This window comes from Arvicola amphibius, chromosome 12 (genome assembly GCF_903992535.2).
Source record: "Arvicola amphibius chromosome 12, mArvAmp1.2, whole genome shotgun sequence".
Lineage (NCBI taxonomy): Eukaryota > Metazoa > Chordata > Mammalia > Rodentia > Cricetidae > Arvicola > Arvicola amphibius.
In genome coordinates, this window is record NC_052058.2 from 29,373,447 (window position 1) to 29,387,894 (window position 14,448).

Consider the following 14,448-nt stretch of genomic DNA (forward strand, 5'->3'; position numbering starts at 1 on the left):
TCTTCCATGTATTGGCAACATTTGTCTGTTGCTCTCTTTTGTGTCTGACAGAATGTCTGGAAGTCTCTTTCATGAAGCAGGGACCCTGAAGGGCTGTCTCACCTTCTTTAGGCAAGTTCAGCAGCCATTGTTCTGTGGGTCTTGTATGTTGAGTTTTTTTTAATATTTATTTATTATGTATACAATATTCTGTCTGTGTGTATGTCTGCAGGCCAGAAGAGGGCACCAGACCTCATTACAGATGCTTGTGGGCCACCATGTGGTTGCTGGGAATTGAACTCAGGACCTTTGGAAGAGCAGGCAATGCTCTTAACCTCTGAGCCATCTCTCCAGCCCGTATGTTGAGTTTATACAACATACAATCAAGAAGTTCAGGGAAGAGCAGTTTCTTGCCCAGATGGCTAGGCTTGTCACACTGAAGACAAATGTTATAACAAGTTTCTTCAATACTGATCTTCCTCTTGAGGTAACTGGTGCTGCCAGGAGAAGATGTGTTTTATTGTCATGAACAATTTTTAAGTTCCTCAAACATTTTAAATGCCATATTCTGTAGGTCTTTGAAATGTTGAAGAATACCTATCCAACTGAAATATATCTCTGTACATCTAGAAAACCCTTCTAATATGACTACAAGTTTGACTATTATAGATGACTATTAATCCATAATTTTTAATTATACATTACATTTTTAAATGAACTGTATAAACATAATACCTTAAACAAGAGTAGAAATATATATAACAAAATTAACATTAAATTTGAATAAAAAAACAAAGTACATACCAATCTATTCATTTCTATATCATATCTCCCTTTAAATGAAAACTAACATTTATAAACAATTATTTTGAGAATTTAGGCATTGTTTTTTCCAAGATGCTTTCTGCTATTTGATGGGCAAAGTATTTTTAGGGTTCATGGGGACCTTTTGGGAGTTATCATTCCATCAATTCACATTAGCTTGGAAAGAATTTACAGGTTCCCATCCTCTGCGGAAACAAAAGCAGAACCTCTTTTTCAAAGTAACATATCCTTAGATTCTAATTTTGAAGTCAAGATACCTTTAAAATATATAGGTTGGTTTAGCTTAGCAGCCCCCAGAATCAAATGTTTTTCAGCAGTTGACTCATTAGTAGTCAAAAAATCCAAAGAAAACACAATAATACACATAATACAGACTCCTGGTGTATATTCCATCTTCACATGGCCTTTTATACTCTATCGCTTTTTAATATTTGTTTTATTGCCTTTAGTCATTTAATCTCTAATTGCGTATACTCTTTCTTCTATATCTCCTAAGCCTGTGTACATTTATCCAACGCTGTGACCCGTGAAAACCTCTTTTATTTTTGTTTGAATCTGTTGTATTGTTTATCTGTAAACATTTTCTGACAAGTTTTTTTTTTTTAATGCTAAGTAGGCATGGCTAGGACCAACACTTCAGCTTTGCTTGTTGCCCCGCCCCATCTAACATGCTGAAGGTATGTTCACTGTCTCTGTGAGCCATGCTTACCACCCCAGAACCAGGGATGAAGTGGGTCTATGTCCACCATTAAGCAATTTGATTTTAGTTAGTTAGTTAGTTAGTTAGTTTGGTTTTTCAAGACAGGGTTTCCTTGTAGCTTTGGAGCCTGTCCTGGAAGTAGCTCTTGTAGACCAGGTCGGCTTCAAACTCACAGAGATCCACCTGCCTCTGCCTCCCCAGTGCAGGGATTAAAGACAAGCACTATCATCACCCTGCACCATTAATCAATTTGTAACACACTGCTCTGTAACATGAGGGCCTGCTAGTTGGGGTTTCTGTCCTGCCCAGTTCCCACAGTCTTTAGGTCCCAAAGAAAATACACAGAAGTCTACATCAATCATAAACTGATTGGCCCATTAGCTCAGGCTTTGTATTAGCTCTTATAATATATATTAGCCCATTATTCTATTATATGTTAGCCACATGGTTCAGTACCTCTTTCAGTGGGGTAGATTACATCTTGCTTCTTCCGTGATCTGGGCAGGACTGGGGAAGAGCTTCTTTCTTCCCAGAATATTCCTGTTCTGATTGCCTTGCCTATACTTCCTGCCTGGCTACTGGGCCAATCAGCGTTTATTTAAAACACGATTGACAGAATACAGACGATTCTGCGCCACTGCTCACAAACCCCATTTAAATGCTCAGTAGCATCAGAACCTTTTGAAAGAGCAGGTGCCATTTGTGCCATCAGCAGGAACCAGAAAGCCATCTCTTAAAGAAGCTGCACTTCTGCTTGCAGCGGGCAAACAGCCTATCTGAAAAAAATGTGGCTACCAAGAAACTCCAATTCATTCCATTTTTTTATATTTTTTATTGATATTTATTAAGCTCTACATTTTTCTCTGCTCCCCTCCCTGTCTCTTCCTTTCCCCCTTCAATCCTCCCCCAAGGTCCCCATGCTCCCCATTTACTCAGGAGATCTTGTCTTTTTTTACTTTCTACTTCCCATGTAGATTAGATCTATGTAAATCTCTCTTAGTGTCCGCATTGTTGTGTAAATTCTCTGGGATTGTGGTCTGTAGGCTGGCTTTCTTTGCTTTATGTCTAAAAACCACCTATGAGTGAGTACATGTAATAATTGCCTTTCTGTGTCTGGGTTATCTCACTCAAAATAATGTTTTCTAGCTCCATCCATTTTCCAGAAAAATTCAAGCTGTCATTTTTTTTCTGCCGTGTAGTACTCCATTGTTTTCCTTATCCATTCTTTAGTCGAGGGGCATTTAGGTTGTTTCCATGTTCTGGCTATGACAAACAAAGCTGCTATGAACATACTTGAGCACATGTCCTTGTGGCATGATTGAGCATCCTTTGGATATATACCCAAAAGTGGTATTACTGGGTCTTGAGAAAGGTTGTTTCCTAATTTTCTGAGAAATTGCCACACTGACATCCAAAAGGGTTGTACCAGTTTGCATTCCCATCAGCAATGCAGAAGTGTTCCCTTTTCCCCACAACCTCTCCAGCATAAGCTGTCATCAGTGTTTTTGATCTTGGCCATTCTTACAGGTGAAAGATGGAATCTCAGAGTTGTTTTCATTTGCATTTCTCTGATGACTAAGGATGTTGAACATTTCCTTTAGTGTCTTTCAGCCATTTTAGATTCCCCTGTTGAGAGTTCTCTGTTTAGGTCTGTATTCCATTTTTTATTGGCTTATGTGCTCTTTTGGTGTCCAATTTCTTGAGTTCTTTGTATATTTTGGAGATCAGACCTCTGTCTGATGTGGAGTTAGTGAAGATCTTTTCCCATTCTGTAGGCTGTCATTTTGTCTTGTTGACTGTGTCCTTTGCCTTACAGAAGCTTTTCAGTTTCAGGAGGTCCCATTTATTGTTTCTCTCAGTGTCTGTGATATTGGGGTTCTATTTAGGAAGTGGTTCCCTGTGCCAATGTGTTTAAATGTACTTCCCACTTTCTCATGTTAAGGTTCAGTGTGGCTGACTTTATGTTGAGGTCTTTGATCCATTTGGACTTGAATTTTGTACATGGTGATATGGGTCTATTTTCATTCATTTACATGTTGATATCAAGTTATGCCAGCACCACTTGTTAAATATGCTTTCTTTTTTCCATTTGATTTTTTAAAATTTATTTATTTATTTATTAATTATGTATACAATATTCTGTCTGTGCGTATGTCTGCAGGCCAGAAGAGGGCACCAGACCTCATTACAGATGGTTGTGAGCTACCATGTGGTTGCTGGGAATTGAACTCGGGACTTTTGGAAGAGCAGGCAATGCTCTTAACCACTGAGCCATTTCTCCAGCCCTAAACATGACAATCCAAGTACTCATTGGTAATGTCAAACTTCTCTTAGACAAGTTCTAATCTTTTTCTAATCAGTAACATCTTATAGTGAACTAAAGCAGTTACAAACATTAACAGATCAATATCATAGTTCTGTAATAGATATGAACAATAAATGTGCAATTTGTCAAATCCCAATTCTCCTAAATCCATTCTAATCAAAAGACAAGGAAAGGTTTCTGTGATGGGTGAGCGTCCAACTGCATTGCTGCTTCTAAGTAACTATCCAGCTTCTGAGCAGCAACAGAACCTTTCGGCTTCTCTCCTCATCTCTGAAGAGTAGCTCCAGTCATCCTTTGTCTCCACAATGGTTTCTCACTGCCCCAATAAGTCTCTTTACCCAAGAGGGGAAACTTCTGAGATGTCAGTAGTTCTCAGGTTCTTTGTTGCAACAGCAGGTTAAATCCCATAGTGGCCAAATTGAGTTCTATATCCCAAGATACAGTATAGATAAACTGTCAAATATTTAGTCAGTGTCCTTGGGCTGGTTCCAAAGCAAACAAGACATATCAAGGTCTGGAAGTTTGTGCAGTAGGTCTACCAAGAAACTAGGAATCACCAGTTGCCAGCCCGATCTTCTTTCCTTTCTCAGACTATAGCATGATGACATTAAAGAACACAGATTCCTCTTCTTCTATGGAGTCATTGTCATCAAGGTTGGCTTTCCTCTACTGTACATGCATTTATCTCATCAAGCTTTATGATGAAAGCCAAAAAATGTAATCTTAAAAAATTTTTAAATCACATTTACTTGTGTATGCATACACATGTACATACGTTATTGCACACATTTGAAGGTTCAACTTGTAGAAGTTAGTTCTCTCTTTCACCACATGGGGCCTAGGGATCAAATTCAGATCACCAGGCTTGGCTACAAGGACCCTTACCCACTGAGCCGTCTTGCTTGTCCATGGTTACCTTTAAGATTATTTTTTCTTTCTTCTTGTTGATGCTGGGGATCAAACCTAAGATCTTAGATATGGTAGGCAAAATCTTTACCACTGTTATATCATTGTTGCTACCTTTAAAAAGAGTAAGACATAAAAGCAAACTGAAATTTAAAGGTTTTTATATGTTGTATTCATGTTTGGGTATTTGGGTTTTGGGCTTGTTTCTGAGACCAGGTTTCTCTATGTAGCCCTGGATTTCCTATGTAGACAAGCTGACTTTGGACTCATAGGGACCCTCTGCCTCTCTCTCCCAAATGTTGGGATTAAAGGTGAGTGTCACCATGCATGGGTACACATAAGGATGTGCATGTGTAAGGTGCTCTCCAGGAACCATCTACTTTGGTTTTTAGAGACAGAGTCTTCGATTGGCCTGGCCTCACTAAGTAGATTACAGTGACTCGTGAGTGGGATACAAGGACCCAGCTGTACCCATCTTCCCAGTGCTGGGATTAAAGGTATATGCCACTGCACTCGGCTTTTTAAATGTGTCTTCATGCTTGTAAAGCAAGCACTTTATCAAGTGAGCTATCTTCCCAGCCTCTAAGGTTGTTTTTTATTAAAGGCAAAACAAAATAAAATAATCTAACAATACCTAGATAATGACACTAAAGGAGTGTTTTTTTTTTTTTTTTTGGTTTTTCGAGACAGGGTTTCTCTGCAGCTTTAGAGCCTGTCCTGGAGCTAGCTCTTGTAGACCAGGCTGGTCTCGAACTCACAGAGATCCGCCTGCCTCTGCCTCCCGAGTGCTGGGATTAAAGGCGTGCGCCACCACCGCCCGGCTAAAGGAGTGTTTTGTTGGTCTTGTTTCTACCCAGGCAGAGTGGTGCTCGGTGGTGCTATGTTGTCCAGGATACTCCTGAGATCAAGCGATTCTCCTGGCTCAGCATCCCAAGTAGCTGGAATTATTGACATGTGTCACTATGCTTGGTTAAATTACTTACCAGATTATTTCATAATCTGTAATGTTGGGGTGTTAAATATATTGCTCTCTTAGGACTAAGATAATAATCTTTTAATTTTATCCTGTTCATATATCAGGATATGCTTATCAGAAAAGGTTTTTATTTTAGTTTTATTTGAAAAAATCATCTGGAAATAAATGTTTTTATAATATACAAGCTTTATTATGTATGCTTTCCCAAGTATTCCAAATTTAAGGAACACAAATTAGGGCTGGGGATGCAGATCAGTCGGCACACAGCTTGCTAAGAATGCATGAAGCCTTAGGTTCAAACCTCAGTACCTCATAAACCAGGCACGGTGGAACAGCCTGTGATCCCCAAACTGAGGAGGTAGAGGCAGGAAGATCAGAAGTTCAAGGTCATCCTTTGCTACACAGAGAATTTGAAGCCAGCCTGGGACACAAGAAAGCCTGTCTCCAAAACAAAAATTGACCAGAAGAGAAGAGACAAAACAAAAAAATCTAAGTGTTTAAAATCCAAGGCTTTAATTCAGCTTTTGGTAATGACCATAAATGCCTCCCACAAAACCTCTTTTCCACTGTAAATAGAAGGCACTAGGCATTACGTAACACCCTAAAAGCACTGATTCCTTCTTATGCTGGTGGAGATAATACATTAAATGGCACAGTTTAAATACTAAACTTTTTAAAAAAGACAATTCTGAAAATCACATAAAAAATTGTTACCATTCAGTTTCTGATGCAACCTTAAGCTATTCTAACAGGTACATGATTTGAAATTAAGAGACAGAGTAGGTGAGTATGATTTGGTTTTCACATGTGTTAAGTTTCTGTTACATGTAGTAATGTAAAGACAGCATTACCATGCTAATTGACATCTCCTGTTATTCTTTAGGTGTGCAAAATAAATCCCAAATGATATATCTTATAGAAGTATATTTCAAAAGATCCTTGATATAACACTAATGACTTCCATATTTATGTCACAAACTGTATATAAATTGTGAAATTATTAAAATACATTGTTTTGAAAAATAATAAGATGATCATTTCTACCTAAATAAAGTTTCCCAGAATACGAAGTACTTTAGCATATAAAAGTAGTTGCCCTTTTTCTGAAAGGTCAGTATTGTTTCACAAAATAACCCATACAATCTACACAAATGATTCTCTCCAAGTGCCATGTTCTTTCTATGACAGTGGTATGCTTCAAGAGACTGTATCCATGGCTAAAGGGCACACTTAGCTATGATGAGACCACAGTCACAAGCACAGGGACTCGTTCTTAGATTAGGAATGCCCTTTAACATCAATAGAGAACTAGAGATGGCTTCTGAAGTCCTTCTTTGACAAACACATCCACCTAATTTTGGCTGTTTGGAGGGTACTCAAGACACAGCTATTTACATATGTGCTACTTCCTGTGTGCCTGTTTGAACAGTGGCTTCTGCAGACACTCCCATTTAAACACAAACCAAACAACTTCAACACACCAAATAATACTAGTCTACTTTTGGCAAGGCAGTATAAACAAAACAAAAAAAAAACCCCAAAACTGTAATATTGATTTAGACAAAAGTTCCCACATCAAACAGCAGAAGGAAAAGTGTTCTGGAAATCATTAATTTAGGGGAAAATAGTATCGCCCAACAAATAATGTTGGAAATTAAACTTAAAATTCTCAAATAATTATTACATGAATGACTTATGAATACTTTTGACATAAAAGTAATTATTTAAAAAGAACAGCTTACTATGACGTTCATAGTGAGAATGTCTTCAAGACATTAATTAATTCATACTGGCCCAGTTAGTTAGTCAAAGGGAAGATCGCCCTTCCCTAACTAGAAGCACACACGCCTCCTCCTTCTGGAGAAAGTCGTGAGACTCAGTTTTGAAAACGGTGAGGAAACAGTGGAATGGAAACCTGCACGATGATTTCAAGCACTCACCCACCCACATAAAGGGCAACAAAAACCTTTCTGAGAAACCATTACGCAACATAATGCTTTCTAAAGTTTGTATCATAATTAAAAAAAGAAAAAGCTTTACAATCAGCAGCTGGACCTTGTGAAACATACAGGACAATGGAAGGCACGACATAAGCCTCGGTTATATCTAACTATAGTTGGAAAACTCAGTTTTTCCTTCTTTAGAAGACAGCCAGTGTGAACATTATTTTTATATCCCCTGAGTTTCAACATGATTGGGCAAAGCAGCACCAATTAAAAAAAATATCTGCAATGCCGGCACTGCAGTTTGGAGTCACTTACGCCAACGGCCCCACAGGTCTCTCTTAAGAGCACTTCTGAACATGAGAAAAATAGGGAAATGTCTCCCGGTGTTTCAGTGTTGTGGAACCGCAGAGCGCACTAAAGATGTCCTCTACGGCTCAGTCTTTCCACCTGTATCCAGCGCCTACTGCTGTTTCCCATGTTACTGCCACTCTAACTGCTCCTTTGTGCAGTGGAAGAAATGTCAGTTTGCTTCATGGTGCACAGTCCTTTCAGGCTGGAGCCTTTTGCATCATGTCATGCCAGTCTTGAGCAGTATGCCTTGCAGGTCCTCTGGCAACGCTAAGATAATCGCATCTATGTGTGTCCGCAACTTCGCCACAGTGTCAGGCTTCACAGGTAAGTTCTCTCGGTCAGCCTGCAACTACAGGAACAGCAGTTTAAGGGAATCTGTATTCATGCACTGGGCATGCTTTATAAAACCTTTTCATAGCCTGATGTCTTGAAACTTTAGGTCTTACTCTAGAGATTACAGAAAATAAAACTGTAGAGAACATTCTACTAAGTAGGGAAGGGGGTTTCAAGGGACCTCAATAAAAGGTTATTCTATAAATTCACCAATGATGCCTGGGACTATTATGTGGTGTAAAATCTGGTGAGATCATGTTTTGTAGCATCCAAAAGACTCCATTATGAGTATCTTTTGGCGGGGGTGGGGAGGGGGGCTGGAGAGTTAGCTCAGCAGTTAAGGCTGCTCTGCTCTTGTAGAAGACCTGGGATGGTATTCAGCACATGCAATGCTTCACTGTTCCAGTGGATGGGCTGCCCTCTTCTGGCCTCTGCAGACACTGCATGTATGCAGTGCACTTCTATAAGTACATGCCACTCATATACATAAAGGAAATTTCAAAAGTATTTAAATATCTTTAGAATAATTTGGAATCACTGAGATCTGTCTGAATGATCAAATATTTCTGGTGAGATCTACCATCAATTGTCCAGCATCCAATCTTTTCTAAAACATTACTTCTGTGGTGCATAATAGTCAGCACAGATGAGAAAATCATTTTCACACAAAGGTCTATTTTATATTATATCTTCATCGCTTTAGTTACATACCAACTTATTTTTCAGCTTCAACACAAGGTCTACTGTTTCTACTTCTGTATGTTTCTGGATCCAGAGGAGGAGGTCCTAGACAGTAAGAAAATCTCTGATTAATACATAACTCAAAAAATACTTGAGCCTCTCTATTTCAACCCATGAGGCTAGCAGAAAGGAAGGACAGGACAGAAAGGAAGACAGGCCATACAACTCCAACACAGCAGAACAGGGCAAGGGGAATTTCATGAACATCTAAAAAGTATTAAGTAGATAATTTTTAACATTAGCCCCAACAATTGTAAATAAAATATAAGAAAACTCCTTTCTGAGGTGGCCCTTTATCAAGAGGGGAAAACAAAACAGCAGCTCAATGCAATACTAATCTTTGTTTATTACAAGAGTAATTGATAAGGAATTATTAACTGACAAATCAAGATAATTAACATGTTACTCTACATAAATTTTGTATCCTCAAATAAGATTTTCATAGGGCTTACTTGTGGCTGCTTTCATCATGGATTTTTCTAAAAGCCACAGTCACTAGGAGTTTATTAGAAAAGATAACACCGGGACCAGCCCACCTCAATATTGAAAGTGAAATACAAAAGAAAGTAAAATGACATCATCTCAAGAAGTTGACTTTGAAGTAGGCTGGTGGTGGTTACAAGTATAAGACACAGCCCAACCACATGAACAGAACTGTCGACCTAACTGGAGATGGTGACTAAGCCACACTGGCAGCAGCTGAGGAGAGACTGCAGGGACGGGAGTCCTGATCCCAGGTGTACTCTGCTTTATAGAATTTGCCAATTTCTGTGGTATAATATTCCCACTGCAGGTGACTTCATGCTACTAACTGAGGTCTGAATAAGAACTGGGAAGAGATGTGCACAATTAGTTCATGAAGACCAAAAAGCATACTACAGCACCCCATGGCTTCACAACTTGGAGTCGTGAAAACTGACAGAAGCTCACTGAATCCTAAACCATGGTTGTAGTATAATGCAGACCACACCATCTCTACCTCAATGAATTTTTGTGACAATTAGAGAGCACTGACTCAGGGTAAGATATGAGCACCTTAGCTCTGAATACTATTTATAATAAAGTGGGGCTCAGTGGATAAGGGCATTACTGCCAAACCAGACACCCTAGTTTAGACCTGGGACCTTCACGGTAAAAGGAGAAAACTGATCCCTGAAAGCTGTCTTCTGACCTCCATACTCGCATTATAACATGCACACACACACTCACACACATGCATGCATGCACACACATGCGCGCAAACACACACACACACAAAGCAAGTAAATGTAATAAAATGGATTCTAAGTATTATTTTCAACCTCTGAAAATATTTTTGTACTCTTAATATGCGCATCATGCTAACATACTGTTTTCTGACCTCTTCACAAAGAGCTTCCAGATGAAGTGCCTCCAGTTTTTGGGTCATTTCTTTCCGCCGCGTCTTGAACCAGCCATCAAAATTTGGAGACTTTAGAAACTGCCTACAATTTTTTTTAAAAAACAGCAAAGTTTGGTTAATATTTATTTCTTCTTTCAATACCCCTCTTAAATACTAAACAAAACAACAAACAAAAAACAAAAAACCCCAGGGTCTCAAGTAATCCAGGCTGGCCTCAAACTTGCTATGAAGCTGAGGAAGACATTTAACTCCGGATCCTCGTGACTCCACCTTCCAAGTGTTTGGATTATGATGTGCCACCACGCCAGCCTTTCATTCCCTCCTCATAGTTCAGAAATATATGCCACATGAATAGTCTAGGTTTTATAACTAGTTTTTTTTTTAAATAAAGATTCACTGATGGGTGGAAAATAAGTAAAGAAATTAACCGGTAAAGTCCGATCCAATCGCCCTTTATTCCAGATGTGAGCTGAGGACCCGCTTTCTCAAGTGTTTTCATAAATTCTTCTGGAAGGAACTGTCTTAACTGGGGTGGACTCTAGAATACAAGACATACTATATTTAGAGATAAGGAACTGCTCTAGTCAAAGAAGGTCATTAGAGCTAGACAACTCAAAAAGGAAACTGCTTGACTATCACACACCTTCCACGGAGAAATACTTTTCTGCAAAGGCATCAAGCTGGCCACGTACCTTTCCTAAAACCAAAATAAACAAATAAAAGCAAGTAAATGTTAGGAGTTCTTATACAGTTTTATTTAAAGGATCTTATATTTTAATAAAATGGTTTTCAAGTTATACTAAGACACACACATACAACTTTTTTCAACCCATTTCTGGCTTATAATTTCCTACTATAGGTAGTTCATAAAAACTAGAATTTCTCTTCCCCACAGTAGATTCCAAAATCTCTTGTCTTCCCTGGCCTTGCTGACCATGAGTTCTCTACTTATCTTGCCTGAAAGTGGTTGTTAAGACCTCCATTTCAAAAAGGGTCTGATTCACACATGCAAGGAAGGAACCTGACAGGCTGTGCTGACTTTCACCATCCAGCCTGACAACATCCAACCAAAGCATGCACTCCCTGTACCAATAAAATCTGGACACAGATATGCATTCTTCACTCATGCTTATGCAATGAAATCTGGGTAGCGATCCAAAGGACATGGGTTATAGAGTTTCAAGATAGCAGAATACATGACATTTATAGAGGGTGACACATTCAGAGACATCATGCAAGCTCTATGTCTCTTCCCCCCATACCCTATCCTATCTACTTATCTGTACTCTGTAATGTTCTATATAATAAGCCAACTAACATCAAATGTTTCTCTAAATCATTAAAGTAAATCAGTAGAACCCCAAAAAGGGGATTATGGGATTTAGAGTGGATCAGTAGTAAGCACAGACTGGAACTTGTGACTGGCATCTAACGTGGAATAGAGCAAAATCAAGAATGCAGCCCTCGGCATTTGGGATCTGAAGCTGCCAGGTATAACGTCAGAATTGAATTAGGGGATACCTTGGTGGTATCTACTGCAGAACTGATTGCTCCCATGGTGGTGAGGTACAAAACTGCAAACCTCATAGAGTCACAGAAGTGATATAGGTCTGGTAAGTATATACAAAGAAAAAGCGAGCCCAGTGTTTTTTAAAAAATATTTTTAGGTTATTACATTCGTGTATTTACTGTGAGTGCCTTGGCACATATGTGCACACAGATGTGCACACACACACATGCATGGCATGTATGGGGAAGTAAGCTCTCTTCCCTTCTACCATGTGGATCTCAGGGGTCCAGCAAGTGTCTTTACTCAGTGAATCACCTTGGCAACCCGAATCTGAGTTTTCTATCATATTCCATCAATGGTCTCACCATTTCCTACAAAAGACTGCTCCAGGTGAACTGAGTCATGTTTCAACAAAATTTAACTAATACTTGGATACTCAAAACAGATTAGTTTTTCTTTGTTTTGCTTTGTTACTTTCTTTTTTAAAAAATATTTATTTATTTATTATGTATACAATATTCTTTCTGCATGTATGCCTGAAGGGAAGAAAAGGGTACCAGACCTCCACCATGTGGTTGCTGGGAATTGAACTCAGGACCTTTGGAAGAGCAGGCAATGCTCTTAACCACTGAGCCATCTCTCCAGCCCGCTTTGTTATTTTCTGAAACTGGTGGCCTGCTGTATTGCCCAAGCTGATCTTGAACTCATAGGCTCCCAAGTAGCTGGTATCTACTGTGTCCAGTTCCTACTTTCATTTGTCTAAAATAATTTATATATGGGCTTGTGTGCCACAGCACACACGTGGAAGTCAGAAGACAACTTTGTGGGGTTGGTTTTCTCCTTTCACTTTTACATGGGTCTCAGAGATTGAACAAGTTGCCAGGCTTGTGCAACCCTTGTTTGGTTTGCTGAAATAGGGTCTTGCTATGTACTCCTAGCTACCCTTGAAATCATTATCTTCCTGCCTCCATACCAATTGTTTGGGTTACGGGATTATGCTATTCTATCTGGCACAAAGCACATATATATATTTTAAAGGTTTTTTTAAATTTGTCTGTGTACATGCACATGCAGTGTGCACGCATATTCATGGACACCAGAAGCTGGTGTTGAATGTCCTAAAGTTAGAATTACAGGCAGTTTTGAGCTTCTGGAAATGGGTGCTGGAACAAAAATCTGGTACTCTTGGCAAGAGCAGCAAGTGCTCCTAACTGCAGAGCCATCTTTCCAGCCCCTTATAATTTTAGTGACAATCATTGTGTTGACTATGTCAGAAAATGTACTTAACACTTTACATGCTTCATCTCATGCAGTCCTTGAACCCATGCTATGTGACAGTAGCTACTGGGAAACTGAAGCTTCAAAAAGCTAAACAGCCTGGCCAGACTCATTAAACTTGAATTTGGATAGACGTAATATTTTTTTCATTTTTCTTTTTTTTCTTCCATTGTTGCTATTTAAATTTTGTGATTAAAATTATTTTATCCCCCCCTTTTCCCTTTCATCCTTCCCAACCTTCCATCAGTCCATCAGCCTACACCCCATCTCTTCAAGTTCATGGTCTCTTTGTTAAGTGTGTGTCTATTTAAATACACACACACACACACACACACACACACACGCACGCACACGCACGCGCACACACATGCACACAGTGGTGGTTTGAATAAGTATAGCCTCCAGAGGCGCATGTGTTTGAATGAATGGCCCATAACGAGTGACATTATTAGGGGGTGGCATTGTTGAGTAGTGTGGCCTTGTTGGAGGAAATGTGTCATGTGAGGGTGAGCTTTGAGGTCTCATATATATTCAAGTTTTGCTAGCCTGCTGAGTATGGATCAAGATGTAGAACTCTCAGCACCTCTTCAAACACAATGTCTGCCTACATGTTGCCATACCCTGCCATGATGATAATGGACTAAACCTCTGAAACTAAGCCAGCCCCAGTTAAATGTTTTCCTTTAGAAGAGTTGCCATGGTCATGTCTCTCCACAGTAATAAACCCTATCACAAACACATCTGCTCTCTGCTCTGCTTCTATGATGTTACTTGTATCTGTGTTTTCAGAGCTGACTCCTTGGTACTGGATAACGAGGTGGTGTGCTCTACTGGTGTGACTATTTCTCCCACTCTCACCATTTCTTGGTTGCCTGTAGTTTTTGTCTAGGGTAGCAGCTTTATGAACTTCCCTCCTATGTGAGCATGACTATTGGTGTCATCATTGTTCTGGCCATGGTTAGGCAGCCATGCTTGTGAGACTTTGTGAGTGTAGCTTCTGATATTTCTAAGATACAATCTCACAGAAAACTTTCTGTTTCTCTGGACCTTACAATCTTTCCACTCCTTTTTCCACAGTGATCTCTAAGTCCTGGCTGGCTTCTGACTTGTGACAACCCTTCTGCTTCAGCCTCCCGAGTGATAGGATTACAGAAGTGAATTACCAGGCCCATTTCAGTCTACATCCTTAAGTACCA

At 39.4% G+C, this 14,448-nt stretch overlaps 1 protein-coding gene across 3 annotated transcripts in view; it reads right to left on the reverse strand.

The window, feature by feature from the left end:
- Positions 1-6,202: 6,202 nt before the first annotated feature.
- Dennd6a (DENN domain containing 6A) overlaps positions 6,203-14,448 on the reverse strand; it is a 44,701-nt gene continuing 36,455 nt past the window's right edge. For all 3 annotated transcript variants that reach the window (XM_038349534.2, XM_042056064.1, XM_038349535.1), the window contains 5 exons: positions 11,108-11,161; positions 10,893-11,002; positions 10,444-10,546; positions 9,054-9,128; positions 6,203-8,358 (listed from right to left, as the gene is read on the reverse strand). In XM_038349534.2, coding sequence (XP_038205462.1) covers positions 8,227-8,358; positions 9,054-9,128; positions 10,444-10,546; positions 10,893-11,002; positions 11,108-11,161 — 474 coding nt within the window. In that variant the 3' untranslated portion in view covers positions 6,203-8,226. The remainder of the gene's footprint in view (positions 8,359-9,053; positions 9,129-10,443; positions 10,547-10,892; positions 11,003-11,107; positions 11,162-14,448) is intronic.